Below are 18,525 nucleotides of genomic sequence, written 5' to 3' on the forward strand. Positions count from 1 at the left end.
ATCTGTTGCAAAACACTTTGGCATTTAAGTGTACCAAATTGGCATTTAAGTGATCCAAGATTTAATTGGGAGATGAAGACTCTAAATTTATTGGCTTTCAACCAATCCAGTCTTCCAATATTTGAGGGGCTGCCACAGAGAGGAAGGGGTCAAGCTATTTTCAAAAGCGCCTATAGGCCAGACAAGGAATAGTAGATGGAAACTGAACAAGGAGAAATTTAACCTGGAAATAAGGAGAAACTTTCTGACAGTGAGAACAATCAACCAATAGAACAGCTTGCCTTCGGAAGTTGTGGGAGCATCATCACTTGAGACTTTCAAGAAGAGATTGGACTGCCATTTGTCAGAAATGGTGTAAGGTCTCCCGCTTGGGTAGGGGATTGGACTAGATGACCTATAAGGTCCCTTCCAACCTTGATTATCTGTTATCTGTTAGTTCTCTGTTAGATTTGGTCTGGTTCAAGCACAAACCAAAGCAAAACAATATTGGGAGAAAATAGAGAGCTGGCTGGAAAAAAACAAAGAGAAGATAGACTGGAAACCAGAAGCATATCTGCTGGGCATAATTCCAGAGGGTTATGATAAAGGAATTGCAGACTTGGTTTTACATATACTGACAGCAGCAAGGATTAGCTATGCAAAATTCAGGAAAAATGAGAATACCTCATCAGATGAGGAGGTAATCAAGAAAATCCTAGAATGTGCTGAGGTGGACAGATTAACTTTAAAAAGAAAAGAAAAAGAAGACTCAGAATATTGCTTGATATGGAATAGATTCTATGAGTGGTTAAAGACAAGGGGTAGAAGTTAGAGAAAGAAAAACGATGAATGTTTTTATTAAAAACAGAGATGGTATATAACTATAATCGCTATAAGCACTAAAATATGAATGAGTTAAACATAAAGAAAAAAAGTGTTTATGTGTTATTATATTATTAGTACTATTATTAGTAAATGGGAAGATATATTTTATAGTATTAGCTATAGTTTTTGTTTCTTGTAAACAGTACACTAGGACAAAACGCTGTATTCAAAAATGTTTATGAAAAAAAAAATTAAAAAGGGAGTTTGAACTCTCAGCTGGCTGTGTGACCTTCATTCCTTGTCCTGGGTCATCACAGTGTGGTTCACCAGTGAGATTCTTGTGATGGGGAGGTTATATCTGGTGAGGGTCATTGGGAAGTGATACTGGGGGGGCTTGAGTGGGTTGGTTGAGGGTCAGTGCTGGCTCTGGTTAGCTGTGCAGTTGATTTGGATTCTGAGGGATTCATAGGCTGGTTGTAGGTAGATGTGTCTGTTGATGGAATTGCTTGTAGAGTGCCAGACTTGATGTTTTTCTCCATAACGGCTATCTGAAAAAAATTCATATTCTGATACACAGCATCCAAACCACAACCACCACATGAAAACTAACCCTATTCTCCAACCTCTAGGAATAGCAATAGCCTCAAACCCACAGCCACACTCCACCAGGAATTATCCAGAACCAAAGACAAAATACAGAAGGATGAAAGAAACAGTGTAATTTACAAAATCAACTGTAACAATTACAACCAATTCTACATGCAAGAAACTGTCATGGCCCCATCAGAGCCCAGTTTGGAAGACAAGGAGGAGGAATTGGAACTGGGAAGGCATGCCGGGGCCTGAGGACAATGCTATCCCAGGCCCATCAGGCATAGGGAGATGTGGTCAGTCAGATGGAGAGCTGCCTGCCTGCACAGACACAGGGGAGATCGGCTACTGACTAGCAGTGGTGCTGATAGGCAGCTGATCGCCTCAGATGAGGAACAGCTATCTACTCCACTTGATCCAAGGGCAAGGAGAGTGGAGTATATGCAAGCCCAGAGAAGGGCTGCGAGGCTACTTGGGAGGATGTCACCCAACCTCTCCTCACAAGGAACACCTGGAGGGGAGTAACTTAAGGAGAAGCTGTGGGGAGTTAGTCCTTTCCAGGAACAATTGTTTGCTTTGGCTTACACTTCTCTGGCTTTGACTCATGCCTGTTGCTCTTTGTCTTGCCTCGCTGGGAAGATTACACTTTGCAGTTTGTTTTGGACCTAGCCCTTCTCTTGTGGCCCACATTTGGCCTTTGCTTCATGTGTCGTTGGAACTGCTTCTTGTTCTGGGACCTGTTTCTTGTTGTGAGGACTGCCCTTGTGTTGCGCCCAGACCTTGCCTTGTGGATTGGACTTGGAACCCTAGACCTTGCCCTGTGAGCATAGTCCTATTCTGTGGGCTTTCTTTGTATTACTGGGGCTGTGTTTGGGAGACTGAGGGTGGCTGCCTTCAGGGTACTGCAGGGGTGGAGCCTTACTGATTATTGGAGGGACGTTGGCTGGAACATTTGTTAAGAGAAATAAAAAACCCTCTAGAGACCTGTGTTGCCTTGACCACCTGGGTCGTAACAAAAACATCACATCAAATAAAAACCAGGATCCATGAATACTGGCTGGCAGTCAAATGCCATGATCCCAAATCCTTAATCTCAACCCACACTGACACCAAACAGCACCAGTTTGATTGGAGCAACACAAAAATAATTGGCCATTCTACCACCCGCCACACTTGTGAGTTCATCGAAGCCTGGCACTCCACAAGCAATTCTAGCAATCCTCACCTGACGTAACCTCCCCATCACAAGCAAAACATACTCAAACCTGTCCCATCACAAGATATTGTAGACCCTGACCCGCTGTGACCTCACCATAGCAACACCTACTGACTACACAAATCCCTTATAAACAGAGGAACACTGACACTGACATCTCCTAAACTCCACTGAAGATGTTCCTAGCCTGGTAACAAAATATTTGGAAACCAACTTTCATCCTCAAAATTGTAGCTATCAGGTGAAGCTAATTCAAGTAACTTTGAGCCACTAAGGTCCCTGTGGGTTGATTTGAATCATAATGTTGGATCAAAATACATGCTTAGATTGTAAAGTTGATTCATTATGCCTCAGTAGACAATTTGGTTCTTTCCAGATATTTTCAGAATTGTTTTTCTAGAGTATTTCTAGAGTTGATGGGAGTCTGAAAGATACCAGATTATATACTCCCAATTTAGCAGGAATGGAAACCTACCTAGAACAAACCATAATTAGTCCATTACAATTGTTTGGTCCTGGTTCAAAATAGTCATAGCCTTATGTATCATATATTGCCTGGAGCTTCCCAACTACAAATCTCCATCATCTTGGCTAGGAAGTGATTGTTAGCCTGTAGATATAGTTATGTTTTAAATATTTTTGCCTGGCATTTTGAACACAGGGTAGCCTTGTTTCAAGCAAAAGGCACTGTTGTTTTCCTGACCTTTGTGTTGTTACTGGAATCATGCTCCACATGCTGCAGTCCTCTTGCCAGAAAGGAACTTGGCATTTCTCCCAACCAAAGCCTGACAGTATCGTCATCCAGTTAGGGACTGTATGCCAGTACAGGCATACCCTGTAATTGAAAAGCCTATGGTAATTTCTACTATCATGCATGAAGTAGATATTGTTCTTGCACCAGAGAGAGTGCACAAAGGTTTTAATTGTTGGGAAAACAATGCTTTTTGTACACTTTATGACAAAAGCAATTGCCTCATTTTAACCCATTCTTTAAACAAAGATAGGACCACACATTATAGAGCTTCATGTGAACCTGCCTAAATAGCAGATTAATGGCAAATGACATTTTCATACATAATTTGGGTTTCCTCAAAGAGAAGCTTTTTTATGAGCTGCTATGTAGGAATGAAAACTGGACAATTTTCCTCTCTGTGGCTATGAGAGTTCAGAGAGAGTGGGTAGGCTCGAGTCCTCTGCCTATTGGACTAAGTCTGCGCAATTGATTAAAGCTCCACCCTGCGCCGTAGGCCATATCCCAGTTTTTAACTCAGTCCAAGCCAGGATGGATGTGAATTCTAGGGCTCCACTTCAAATTGGAGGCCTTTTTTTCCAAGAAATTTCTCTCTTAATCAGCAAGCAAGGAGATCAGAAGGAAAACAACCAGGAGAGAGGGTTTTTTTAATAATCCCAGTCCAGATGGGAGCGCTTAGGGCGGAAGCCCTAGCGCAGAAGCTGCAACCATGTGGGAATGGTAGGAATGGCTTGCAGCAATCGGGCCGATAAGGGCCCCAGCTGTTTGGTGCGGCAGTGCAGCAGCAGAACAGGTGATCAGCCCGATAAGGAGTCAGCTGCAAAGCACGGTAGCGCAGCAGCAACAGCAGAGCAGCGATTGGCCAGGAAAGGAATTTGCTGCGAAGCGCGGTAGTGCAGCAGCAAGCGGCTGGAGCGGGCGATCAGCCCAATAAGAAGAAGGGTGATGTGCCACAGCAGTGCAGCAGCAGGACACTCAATCAAGCAAATTGGCCTGATCCCAGCTGGGCAGCACAGCCATGTGGCAGTGGTTGCTGCAGAAGAGGAGGTGAACTGAGGCCCAGCTGGTGGCGCAGTTGTCAATCACGTTGCCAGTGCTGGGAGTCCAGTTAAAGCACTGAGGTAACGCGTGGGCACCAGAAGACTTGTACGCAGGTCCTTGTGATTGTGGTGATTGGCAGGGCATGGCTGCAGCCCAGCAATAGCCTTCTAAGGCCTGCTTCGCTGGTTGGGAGGTAAGAGGAATGGTTTAATCCAGATGGGGCCTAAGGGGTAAGGTAAGAGATTGAATGTGAAAGTAACTGCTCATCCCCTCCCCTATCAGGAACCAGTCTTTCCCTCGGGTGGTTCCTCAGCCTCTAACCCACCAGATAAGATGACAGATGCAGAGAAAGAAGGTGACCATAGCCTCTCTACATCTAGGGGCAGATCTAGGGCCAGGCAAAAGAAAAAGGCTCCTGAACCTAAAAAGCCCTCCAGGACAGAAGAGCAGGATGCCTTGAGAAGAGAAAAGGCTCTGGAGAAGCAAGTTGAAATATGCCAGTGTGCTGCTGGGGGAAGGAGCCTCAGATCACTGCCCCCAGATGTGTCGGTTCCTTCTGCTCAGCCTCCAGTGTTACAGATTGAGCCTCATATACAGGCCTGGTCCCCTGATGAGTCATCTGCATCTGCTAACCCACAGCGTCTAGAAGGAGGCAGGGATTATGAAAGGGAACCTCACACGGCCTTCCAGGATGATTCGTGGGAACCCCTCCTAAGAGATCTAGACCAGCAGCTTTTACCCCCAAAGCTGCAGGCCTGCATGACCCTTAGGGGGCAGAACAAGAATTACCTCCTCACATGGAGGTATCTCAAAAGCCACTAGACAGGGAATTGTGGAAAGTCTTCAGGCTATGAGAAGGCCTGAATCTGTGGGGTCTGAATATTCAGACCTAGGTCCTTCCATCTATTCCAGGAATAGACAGTCCTTGAGGGATAGGGCTTCTCCTGACCCATCCCTACATAGCTTCCCATCTCTTCCCCACATAGCTTCCCATCTCTTCCCCACATAGCTTCCCATCTCTTCCCCACAAGAAGACAAGAGAGAATCTGACTTCTCTGCAGATGAAGACATGGCCCCTGAAAGACCAGCCTTTTCGAGTCTCTTTGAATTCCATAAGTTCCATGCATTACTGTTTAAGGCTAGGAAGACGGCACAGTTGGGACCAGACGAAGCCTTGAAGGTGAAGGATAAAAGAATTGAACAGTCCCTCCAGTGTACGTACCAGGCGGCTGCCTGGGTAGTCAAAGCCGCATCGGCTGCCTCTTTCTTCATGAAAGAGGTTTTTCACCAGGCTCATGACACGGTGGGTGGAAGGGACCAACGCCCTCAGAAGCAGGTGGCCTCAGGGTCTCCTGTATGCCTTCCCTCCTCTTCCACTTCTATCAGCGGTCATCAGAAAGATACTGGAGGAGGAGGAGGAGGAGGAGGTCATACTTCTGGCCCCTTACTGGCCCAGACGCCCCTGGTTTGTGGACCTGGTGAATCTCTCAATCACCCAGCCATGGAGGATCCCCCCCTCACAAAGCTTCATTACACCAAGGAAAATACCTCATCCAGAGCCTCTGTGGTTCCAACTGACTGCATGGTGGTTGAGCGGAGCGCTTTGAGGCAACAGAACGTACCAGAGAAAGTCATCCACACTATACTAGCAGCTAGGAGGCCTTCCACAAACCACGTTTATGAGGCCACTTGGAAGGTTTTTCTTCAGTGATGTAGCAAGACTGCACTCACTCCCACCTCTGCCTCAGTAGCCAACGTATTAGATTTTCTACAGGAGGGACTTGACCAAGGGCTCTTGGCCAACTCCCTTCACAAACAGGTGGCTGTGCTCTCCTCTGTCTTGTACATTCATAGGAAACAGTCCTTGTTTCTTAATCAAACTATCCATCGGTTCCTAAAGAGAGCGTCCAACCTTAGACCTCCAGTGGTCCATAGGTTCCCAACTCTCTAAAGCATTAAAGGTGTTAATGAGTGAACCATTTGAGCCTCTCAGATCCATTAGTTTACATCTGTTATCACTTAAGGTAGACTTCCTAGTAGCCATCACTTCAGCCAGAAGAATTTCCAAAATGGCTGCGCTTTCAGTCAGGGAAGATATGTGTATTTTCCACCCAGATAGGGTTGTTTTGAGATTAGACCCTCTTTCATCCCCAAAATCAGTTCAAGGTTTCATAGGGCCCAAGAGCTCATATTACCAAATTTCTGTCCCAATCCCACACATAGTTTGGAACAGGCATGGCATGCTATGGATGTTTGCAGGGCATTAAAGATTTACATCTGGAGAACCCATCCAATATGTAAGACAGAGGCACTTTTTATGTCCTTTCAGCTGGGCACATTAGGCTCAAGGGTGGCTCCGTCTACTGTGGGTAGATGGATTTGTGCTTGCATATCTAAAGCCTATCAGAGTAGGTCTCTTCTGGTGCCTTGAGGACTGACTGCCCACTCTACCAGAGGTGTGGCAATGACGGCAGCATGGGCCACTCAAGCGCCCATTGAAGAGATCTGTTGAGCGGCTACAAGGTCATCACCATCACCATTTATCCAACATTATCGATTGGATGCCTTTGCATCGGCTGATGCGGCATTTGGCAGAAGGGTTCTGCAGAGCGTATATACACGCCACTGTAAGTAGGACCAGACACAAGCCCTCACAGGGACAGTCCAGCTTGCGGCATAGAGAGTCCAGCCCTACCCATATCCGTCTGGTCTGGGTGTGGGTTGGGGGGAGTGATGATGTATGTCATTTTTGCCTTTGAATCTATAGAGTCATGTCCAGTCTGCCAGGTGCTTCATTGAAAGCTGGGGCATGGCCTACAGTGCAGGGTGGAGCTTCAATCAATTGCACAGACTCAGTCCAATAGGTCGAGGACTCGAGCCTACCCATTCTCTCTGGACTCTCTACACCACAGGAGAAAAGGAACATTCAGATAAGCCAGTGTTCATATTCCTCCAATTTTGTCATCCATTACATCTTTCAAAACATCAGCATTTATGAACTGATTGAAAAATAGATTGTTTAATTAGGAGCATTGTTTCTAAGTGAAGATTTTCTTAAGACTCTTGTGGCCCGCTGGCAGCGAGCGGAGCTGGCAGCAGAGTCGGACAGTGAGGAGGAACATGGGCCAATTCTGGAGCCTGAGGAAGGCTTGGATGAGGGCTCTGCATCAGAGGCAGAGATGGGGCCAGGGCAGTCTGGCAGTCATCAGCTGCCTTCGGAGTCAGACAGCAGTGAGGTGGGGGAGCAGCTGGAGCGTATTCACAGAGCTGCCAAAAGAAAAGAACTAAGGGTTGATATGGGAGTAAGGCCACAGGTGGACAGTGAATGGCCCCTCCCATAGGGATTAAAAGAGGGGCAAAAGGGCAGGGGGCTTTTGCAGGAAACAATTCATTCATTGCAGCAGTGTGAAGATCTCTCTGTGCATCTCAGAGACACTGTGCCAAGCCCTTCCTTGTCAGCACTGTGTTTGAAAATATTTACTTGGCAGTTCTCCAAGCTAGATAAGGTCTATGTTCCTAATTACACCCTTGAAAGACTGTTTGCCAGGCCTTTGGCTGAATGTGAATGCAAGAAATTATTTATTTTTGTTGTATCAGTTAGACTTGATTATATTTCATTGAATTTTTAATTTTTGTTGCTATATGTCATCTTGAGTTAAATAGCATCCCCTAACTTGGCATTTGGGTAGATAGAATTTGTTTTTCTTTCTCTCTCTTTCTCTCTCTCATATCAATATATAAATTTATGTAGCGACCCAATTCACAACTACAAATCTGGACTTTGCATATAGGATTAAAACCAAACAAAAACAATGAAACAATAACTCAAATCTTAAAAAGCATCTTATTAACAAGCTCATCCAACCTCCAGACCCAATAATCAAAGGAATATCCAGGTCTTCAGGAATTTATCCAATGCTAGCAGGATCAGTGAGTGTTTTCACTAGGAAACTATCATAGCTACTATGGGAAGTGAAAAGAAATATTCCTGAAAAATGACTACTTTTGAATTCTTACCAAGAAAAATGATACAGATATTTCCTTGTAGTCACCATGCAATGAGAGCAACTCAAAGAAGACTTGCTTTTCCCCGCCATCTTGACTATCTTGCTCATAGTGCAATCCGCCAATGAATTACTATAATTGCAACATATTTACATATGAACTCACTTCAATATTTCTTTAGCCTAATCTTTCTCAATCTATCTGAAAAGGTTATGCTTTTATTAATATCATTTGTTCAGAAGTATTTTTATTCCAAGTTAAACCAACATGGGTACACTGCCTCTCACTCTAGCAGTAGTATATTAAATAAGTTATCTTTGTATTCTAGCCAAACCTGTTTTATTTGTCTTAAACCACAAGCGTATTAGACTTATTTTTTCATTTGTTATTTAGTACAATGATTAATCAGTATCATATATTAAGAAAAATTTGCATCTTATTCTTTTCCCAGTATGTTCCACTGCAAATTTTATTGAAGTTTATGATCCATATTGCTCTAGGAATGGAATACCTCAGTAGCAAGCATTTCCTCCACAGGGACCTGGCTGCCCGAAATTGCATGTGAGTTCTGTAGTGTTTTCTTTTCTACTCGGAATTCAGTTTGATTTTCAGTCAGAAATTGTAAATCTTAAAGTGGAAAACAATAATGGTGATCAAAATCTAGTAAATATAACTATAATAAGAAATCAAGGAAAAGTGTTTTTCAAATTATTTACTGCATTTTGAATGTTTGAAAATTTAATGTACAGTAATTACACAATTAATTCTGTTGAGATTCTTATACAGTACTTCAAACTCCAATCCCCAAATGTACTTTTTTCATGATAGAGGAATTCCTTATAAAACTACATTAGGCAAAAAAATACTTCAGAGTCTAGCTTTCTCTATGGCATGTTACCTGTATGCTGATCTAAATGCATAGTTACAGCATTTGTTTTTGTGAAAAATATAGAAAGTGTATTGCAGGGATTCTGATGTAATGAAGGGAGGGGTGCTTTAATCTTAGTGCACCATTTTCCCAACCTTTTTTCTGTGAAACTTGGGAAATAAATATTAATGAATATAACCCAGAGGTGTCAAACTCACGGCGACATCATGTGACATATCAGGACTTTTTTCCCCTTCACTAAACCAGGCAGGGCCAGCACATGACACATCCGGCCCACGGGCTGTGAGTTTGACACTCCTGATATAACCTCTTGGAAAATAACAGGAGAAGAAACTGAAGGGAAAGAATAAAAGCCACACACAAGATGCCATTTGTACATGAAACATACAGCAGTAATATTTGTGGAAAGGATTTCAGTCACCTTGACTCCACCCCGATCAAAGGATTACAGGATTGTAAAGAGAGAAAAATGATTTCACACTGGACATAAGCTACCGTAGCAGAGAAAGAATTGAACTATATTTTCCATGTCCTCAGAGGCATTAGTTCTGCTTTACATTGAAAAGTATGAGTTAATCTGTAACTCATTCAAGTGTATTCTACCTTATGAAGGAAATAATTTGGAATAGATTCAGAGAAAGACAGCAAATATGAAGATATGAAAAACAAGGCCTATGAATTTGGCCTGAAATGAATAGTAGATAAAAGGCTAGAGGTTATGATAGCAACCATCAGATACTTGAGAGAGACACAGAAGAGATTGAAAAGTAATTTTTTTACTAAGAACAGGGTTTAATTTCACACATTTTAAGTTACAGAAAGAGACATAACAAATAACTGTTAAGATAAAGATATTGACAATTATTTAGAAGGATGGTGAACTCTCTGGATGAGATTTTCAAATAGCAGTTAGATAACATTTTCCAGTACAGCAGAATCCTGGAATCTTGGTTCCATACATTAATCAAGGGAATGGATCAGTTGACTACAAGGTTACTACTAGTTCTGGGATTGTATAAAGCAATAGTACAGAATTTAAGCATCCTTTCCCCCCTGCTGCTTCTGTCCTTCCTGTCATAAATGTAGGGCTCTGGAGACTGAAGCAAAGATCATTAGATGCTGATTGATTAAACCGTTCTGATTTAGGCCTTCCCATTTTCTCTGTTGTGTATTGCCCAGCCTATGCTTTTTCTCACAATAACCCTCCATGGAAAATGGAGAACAACAGTAACAATTAAATATAAGAGTGAGCAAGGACTGAACAGCATGCGACATGCAGTTTTGTAAAAACCCTACCATTTGCTTTTTTAATTTGAGGAACTTTCCATACTTGCAAATAATAGATGGTAAAGTAAAGTGCAATTCTGAAACCAGCTATTTGTATCGAGGGGGGGGGGGAATTAAATTTAACCTATTATATGCCCATACTTTATGGCATTATCTCCATATTTTATAACATGCATATCAAAATCAGAAACAAGTATAAAAGGGATGGAATTACAAAAACCACTCTCTGAGATTTCCCCAATAATTATAAGGACAACTAGATAATTTTACATTCTGCTTACCTCAGTCTCTTCTGCTTTTGTTATTATCTTTCAGTGATAAACTAGGAGGTAGGGGGCAATGGAAGAATGTTTGTTTTTAAGCTACTCTAGAAGCTGAATAACCTGAAGAACAGGGGGAAATGCTTCAAAGTTGTAATACATTCCATATCATCCTTAGTCTGATATGTGTCAGAATCAGAAACAGCTTTAATTTGGATTTGGGGAGGAGGGGCTGGACTCTTGATTGATTGTGTGCCATCAAGTCAATACTGACTCTTAGCAACCACTTAGTTCTTCTCCAGAGAGAAAGAGACTATGTAGGGAAGTCATTTTGATTCATATCATCTCTTTCCCAAAGTATACAGACATATGAAATAATGCTACATCTTTGAGGAGCCTCTTTCTTGTAATATGAATTCATATTAACTGGCATACATTAATGGACAGGTTGCGAGATGACATGACAGTGTGTGTAGCAGACTTTGGTTTATCCAAGAAAATTTATAGTGGAGATTATTACCGGCAAGGGCGTATTGCAAAGATGCCTGTTAAATGGATTGCTATAGAAAGTCTTGCAGATCGAGTCTACACAACAAAAAGTGATGTGGTAAGTAAATGAGGAGAAGGTGTTCCAATTTAACAGTTAAGTCTGGCTCCAGGAGGAAAAATTGTCAATTTGGTTTGACAGAATTCTTATTATAATATAAGAACCATACTATATAATGTGCCCCTGTTTTTTACACAGCAGTAAGCTGGTTTGAGAATAAAAGGCTTGTTCCTATGATACTTATATTTGACCTGTTCATTTTAATAGCACATAAATTATTCAAAAATTTTCTGCAGACAACTATGCCCTAATCTACATCACTTTCTTCAAATTTTATAAAATATTATATTTGTTGCTCTGAATCTTCCTTCAGTTTTCTAACAAGGATTAGTTATTTAATATTATAATGTTAAAGAAAAAAAGTCCAACTAGTTTACTTTTAAATAATACTAGCATACCTTTAAAAAAAAAGCTGTGATGAAGTATAGTGATAAAAATAATTGTTTGATAATACAGTATCAATGTATCAAGCAGTTAATTACATGGTTACAGTACAGAAAAATTGGGCATCCTATCCCTAAGCTTATAATAATCCCTAAGCTTATTTGTCAAATAAAACTAGGGGTGCAACTCCCTCCACTGAAAGAGAGAATATTTATTAACGTTTCAGACAAGTTCTGGAGCCATTAATTGTCCTTTTCTATGATGCTTTTGTAGGTGCAAGTTACCAGCAAAGTTAGGTTAAAGAACAAACCTACCACATCCAAAATTATTCCTTTAAAATGTGGTAAACATAGTCTAGATATCTGTGAGAAGAAATTCAATGTAATTTTTTAAAAATGGCCGGCTCTAGTTTACAAAAAAATGGCCGGCTCTACACTAAAAATCTCCACAGACCGTTCTCATCCTGGACATTCATATTTCGAACTGTTACCATCAGGGAGGCGTTATAGGTGTCTTAAAATGAGGACTAATAGATTGATAAACAGTTTCTTTTCCAAGGCAGTAATTGTCTTGAATCAAACAGTGCATTTGTGATCTAGTCCTATTATTATTATTTTAATTTTTAAATACTCTGTAGTATGATTGTGGTGTGGTGTTTGGGGCACTGTGCTGGAGTAGCTTTCAAATTTCATTGTATTCGTGGAATGCAATGACAATAAAAAGATATTCTATTCTATATTAAACAAAATATAGCCAGTTCCAACTAGCAGTGGTTCTCGATTTCCAAGCCTCATTAACTGAAAAACTTTCAGTCTCAGATGCCAGAAATTAAATTGGTATGTTTCTGCATATTAACATTCTACCTCTAGTATTAAAGTGTACTTTTTTCAAAGAATTATTAGTTAGAATTACAATCCTAAAACATTAGAACTGAAAATTAAATATCTTGGTCAGTTTCAATATTTACTATTCACTCTTTTTATGTAATAAAAAATGTAATTTGCAATCAGGTGAAGTTACTGGGAATACAATATCACCAATATGATTTTCAACAATGCATCAGAAAATGCAGCATAGTTCTTTTTAATGGACAAAAAACAATCTCAATATGTTTGGTGGGACTTATTCCCCAAAAAGTGTCCATAGACAAGATAATTTAATTGTCATTAAATTATTATTTTTTAAATGCTGTTTAAGTAAGTTATTCCTCTATTTTCTTTTCCTGTAGTGGGCGTTTGGTGTTACAATGTGGGAGATAGCAACTCGAGGAATGACTCCATACCCAGGAGTGCAGAACCACGAAATCTATGATTACCTACTTCATGGGCATAGACTAAAGCAGCCAGAAGGCTGTTTAGATGATTTGTAAGTATGTTGTAATTGTGATAATAACAAAGCATAATTGTAGTGATTAAATACATGGCTTGCTTATGAGAGTAGTTATATTTGCAGCTTGGAAATATGGAAACCAAGAGATGGTTTCTCTTTGCTTTAATAGACTGTTTTTGCTAAAGCCTTTAGACTATAAACAATTGCTGAGATAAAATAAAACAACTAAAATTCTCTAATTGCAGCCACTATGTAAAAGGAGGGCTGGATTTGAGAAACTGGTCTCCTTGCAAGATTCTCGACTAGACTCTTTTTGCAACTCACTTTAAACAAACCCGATGTTTCACCTCCACCTAGTTCAGGACACTAATATTAAAAATTCACAGCAAAAACAAATCAAGGTGAAGATCTAAAAGCACAAAACATGATTAAAGTCAAACCAAAGCCCTTCATTGCTTGGTATTAAAGAGTTGCCTGTGATGGGTGGCAAATAAATTTAATAAATAAATAGATTAGAAAGATTTGTTCTCAGGCCAGCCTTTCTAGAGACAGCATTCAACACATGGGGCGTCAAACTCTTCCTCCCATAGTTGCCTGCTTCATCTCACCCAGCAATGATACCTGGATTATGATTGTAAGGTTAACAGGCTATATGGTAAGAAATGCCCCAAATCAATATTTTGAATATCAGCTCGTGTCTCTGCTTGGACAGAACCATCAAGGTGCTTCTACTGGATTGCCCCTTGTACCAAGGCTCTGATTTAATATTGCCACCTCCTCCTCCTCACTAAATGCATGGATTGACCTCAAATGGATGTTACCTATTTTCTACTGGTGGATTAATCTATAAAATGTAATATAAAATCCCCCTTCATCACAAGGACACAGCTTTAAAGAGTAAAGTCCCCCCTAAATATCTCTTCTAGGATGGCTGTTCCTAGTCCATTAAAATATTTTATGGTTAGTGCTGTCTTAAATTTAGAGATAGGTATTTGGTTTAATTATATTAGTAGTGTAAAGCAGCAGAGACTGACTACTGAAAATCATACCTAGGAAGGCCAGCAAATCTAATTGCATATCCACCTACATCACATAATTTTAAGGCCTGTTTATAGCCCATCATAAGCACTACATCCCATGAAAAGCCATAACACAGCAATTTCCAAAGAATTAGTCAATTAAATAATGTTAAACTACTTTCTCTCCACCAATCTGGACTGAAGCAGAATTAAACCATATCTGCTCCTTTGTTTTCTGAATGGATTTTATGGGAAGGAGGCTTAATTTCACATCCACACACACCAGCCACTTCCCACTCGAAATACCTCATTTAGGAAGCATGGAGGATGTAGTCAGCAACAACAAAACTAACTCAATATCTTCCAAATGAGATGGGGGGGGGGAATTCTTGCTCCAGGCTACTTTAAAATGCTTTAAAGCCCCGTTCAGCTCCAGCAATGCTTCCTGGAACTTCTTCTTGTAAGCACTGAGCTCCTTGGCTTTTATTTTGAAATCCAGCATTCTTGGATTTCAAGAGTGCAGCTGGAAAAGCAGCGCTGGATTTTAAAAAGCAAGCAGTTCAGTGCTACAATAAGTGCCAATGAATTAGTCAATTAAATAATTAAACCATAAGTGCTCCTTTATTTTCTGAATGGATTTTATAGGAAGGAGGCTTAATTTACACACGCACACATCACCAGCCATTTCCCACTCGATCTACCTCATTTAGGAAGCATGGAGGACGTAGTCAGCATCAGCAAAACTAACTCAATATCTTCCAAATGGGATAGGTGCAGAGGGGAGGGTGGAGGAGAGAAAGGGATTCTTGCTCCAGGCTTAAAGCCCAGCAGCTCCAGCAGCATATCTTCAGCCTCATCAGAGGCGAGTGGCCTGGAAAGGGCCAGCCAGGGGCATGATTTGCCAGTTCTCTGAACTGGGCAGAATCTGAACATTCGGTTCTATAGAACTGGTGGGAACCGGTAGAATTCCACCCCTGCAGTTGTTGTGCTCAGACCCATGTATTTGGGGTTAACCATATTTACAATTTACAAATTGTTTTTAAAGGCTGTTCTTACATATAACTCATTGTGATATGCTGAACTGATTTAATATTTTTAAAATTAGGCAAAGAAGTTATGATTCAAAATAAGCCAGGTTTGTCATTATTGACATGTTCAATTTGAAATGGATTAAAACAAAATTATGTTATCCATCCAATTGCAATACATTACTCCCAAAGGTAGTTTACTTGTCCTCAAAGGATAAACTCTATCGCCTTTCTATTTTTAACATTACCGGGTACCCTAACACAGATCAACCCAATGTTTATACGACATTCACAAATGAGTGTCTACCTTTCTTTTCCCTTAGCACAGATTAAATTCTAATAATTAATAATTATCCAGCTTCCTTCTTCATGGCACATTTCTCATCATTTCAGGTTTGAAATCATGTATTCCTGTTGGAGGGCAGATCCTGTGGATCGACCAACCTTCTCAGAACTTAAGCTTCACCTGGAGAAAATATTGGAAAGCTTACCTGCTCTGAGTGAACCAAGCAGTGTAATTTATATTAACACAAACTTGCAGGAAGAGAATGCAAAAGAGCTAATGGAAGATGACGAGTTTCCTCAAATAGACACAGTCCTTGATCCAAATGAAATCATACAAGCTTGTTCCCAGAGTCCAGAGCCTACAGTAGTCACTGTGGATATCCACGAAAGCAGTGGAACAGGGTATAGATACATTTTAAGTGGAGTCAATGATGAGCACCAGGCCAGTCTGGTAAGAACAGAGGAGGAAAATATGTCATTGCTTCAGCCCACTCACTTGCAGAATGGAAGGCAATGGTCTCAAGCCAGCACACTCCCTGTAGGAAGTGCATTGGCTAATGAACTGCTCTTTGCAGATGATTCTTTGGAGGAGTCTGAAATTCTACTATGAAGAAAAACTAGCATTCTCTAATGAACTGCAGATCAGAGACCCTTCTGAGCTAGAAGTGCTCTGGATAGCATTGGACGTTCTCATCACGGAAAGCCATTCCTGTGTAGCATGGTCTCTACTCTTTGTGTAGCGGATAACTTTAGAAGAAACGTTTGTATCTTTATAGAAATTATATTTTAATAAACAAATGTGGTAATGGCCTGTTTTTATTTTGAACACAAGTTTAATATTTTTGATCTCTTTCCTGTAACAGGTTCTGTCATGGATGGTTTGTCAATAGATGATCATCTGACTCCTTCACAACTTCTATATTACAGTAGATATTGACACAGACACAAACACATATACGATACATACATACACACAATTTCTGACCATTTTTTTTCATTGAAAAATATGTCCATTCTCTTTTTGCCAGCACTTTACACAATAGATACACCATGCACACACACACAATTTCCTTCTGAAAACCCCTTCCAGAACTGCCAAGTCTGCACTCTTAATGCCTAGCGGAGAAGGCTTAGATGTCATTTGAAAGAAAGGAGCTTTCTGACTGTGGGTCAGGAACTGAGAGAACAGTTCAGAGGGAGGATTGAATGTGATCTATTTGTGCTGCCACCTATTTCTGAATCTGTACACAATGCAAATTTTTAAAAAGTATGGTATCTAGTTTGACCCTCAATTCCTGCTACTTGGAAAAGGCAAGGAATATATTTTATTATAAACATATTTCTGAGCTCACATCATATTCTATTTTGCATTTTTTCCTAAATATCTGGCCTACCCTTCTAGTAGAAAATTCGGTATTTTGCACCATCCTGAAATGGAACTATTTCTAACACCAAGAATAGAGCAGCACTTTATCTTCTCAGTTAAATTAAAAATCGTAAAAATAAAGTCATGTTAAATATTTTACCAGCCTTTCCGACAGCTTTCCTGTGAAAGTTGGTATTCATCAAGGTTCAACATTATCACCATTGCTGTTCATTCTCATCATGAATACTATCACAAAAGAACCACAATGTGCCATCCCCTGGACCTTGCAATATGTGCAGAAATGGGAACAACTGCCTTAGCCTATTTGGCCTATGCCTCAACATGAAGAAGACTCAACAGAGAGCAGCCCGAGCATTTCCACTATACAAGTCAGCAGTGAAGATCTAGTGAAGACCAACACCGTCAATTACTTAGGATCTCATCTACCAAGTGATGGCAGCATTAATGACAAAATGCATGCAAGCGTGAAGAAAGCATGGCTACAATGGAAGGAGATCCCTGGAGTGCTCCATGATTGAAACATGCTAATCAAATAATGGTATGCCCAGTTGCTTTATATGGTGCTAGCCAATCACCAATCACCAAATGCATTGAGTGCTCTTTACACATCATGAAGATGTGCATGCTTCACTGGTCATTAGGTGTTCCTTGACTATGTCAGCAATGTCACAGTATACCAGCAAATGGACATTGCACCAATATCAGATAAAATGTGAAAGAAAGACCTATAGTTGTATGGTGATGTCCTATGAGCAACACCCCACACATTTGCCTGCATCACCTTTCACTTTACAGTTGGCAAGTGCCCATGTGGAAAGCCGAAGCAAAGACGGCAAGGCACAATACAGACATGAAAATTGGATGAAAATTGGATCCAGATGCTATGTTTGATCATGCAAGATGGCATTCATTGAATCCAAAAAGTGGACTCTGCACCTAGGAAATAATACTAGGAAGATAATAATAAGTGAGATACACCAATCATTTTCAACTTGGGACTTTAATCTAGCTGAGTAGGCATGACACAAGTGTTAATTGAACAGTTGTGGATTACAATTCCTATCACCATTTGGGAAAAACTAATGTCAAGAAGCAAGAAATTGTTGTGTCACATTCGAATCAGCAAATCAAGTAGCTTTATATAGGGCTTTTGGGGGACGGTCTGGCTTAGTCCCTGCAGTTTTCTTGTCAAATTTTTCAGAAGTGGTTTGGGCCTGAGAGAGGAACTGGGCCAAGGTCAAGCTGGTTTATACCTAAGGCAGGTCTAGAATTCAGTTTCCCAGTTTCTTGCCTGATGCCTTAACCACTACAGCAAACTGGCTCTCTTAGTCTTTCTTGATCTAGGTTGTGAAGAATATTTCTGCAAATTTTAAGAAGATAGTCTGCAGTGTTAAACATTAAAAGGGAATTAAATTAAATTAAATTAAAAGAGAATTGATAAACCAGGAGAATGACCTGAAAAATGTTTCTTTATTGATCTACAAAAAGTAACGCCCCTTGCAGAAATATGTGATGAGATAAAGAAGAGAAATTGAATCCTTCAACATATTTGATTGAATTACAGAGTTGGAAGTAAAGGAAGGAAGGGTGTGTGTGTGTGTGTGTGTGTGTGTATTAATATTACCAGGGTTAAAATAAGGTA

The 18,525-nt window shown here is 40.5% G+C and overlaps 1 protein-coding gene across 3 annotated transcripts in view; it reads left to right on the forward strand.

Annotated features, from left to right (window-relative positions):
* Positions 1–16,302, forward strand: part of MERTK (MER proto-oncogene, tyrosine kinase) — an 86,772-nt gene extending 70,470 nt beyond the window's left edge. For all 3 annotated transcript variants that reach the window (XM_087962075.1, XM_087962079.1, XM_087962084.1), the window contains exons 16-19: positions 8,860–8,969; positions 11,292–11,451; positions 13,064–13,200; positions 15,605–16,302. In XM_087962075.1, the coding sequence (XP_087818201.1) occupies positions 8,860–8,969; positions 11,292–11,451; positions 13,064–13,200; positions 15,605–16,106 (909 nt within the window). In that variant the 3' untranslated portion in view covers positions 16,107–16,302. The remainder of the gene's footprint in view (positions 1–8,859; positions 8,970–11,291; positions 11,452–13,063; positions 13,201–15,604) is intronic.
* Positions 16,303–18,525: the final 2,223 nt, after the last annotated feature.

The sequence above is a fragment of the Notechis scutatus genome, chromosome 1, assembly GCF_049901735.1.
Source record: "Notechis scutatus isolate UNSWTSFEM ecotype Mainland chromosome 1, rNotScu1.2, whole genome shotgun sequence".
In the NCBI taxonomy this organism is placed as follows: Eukaryota; Metazoa; Chordata; class Lepidosauria; order Squamata; family Elapidae; genus Notechis; species Notechis scutatus.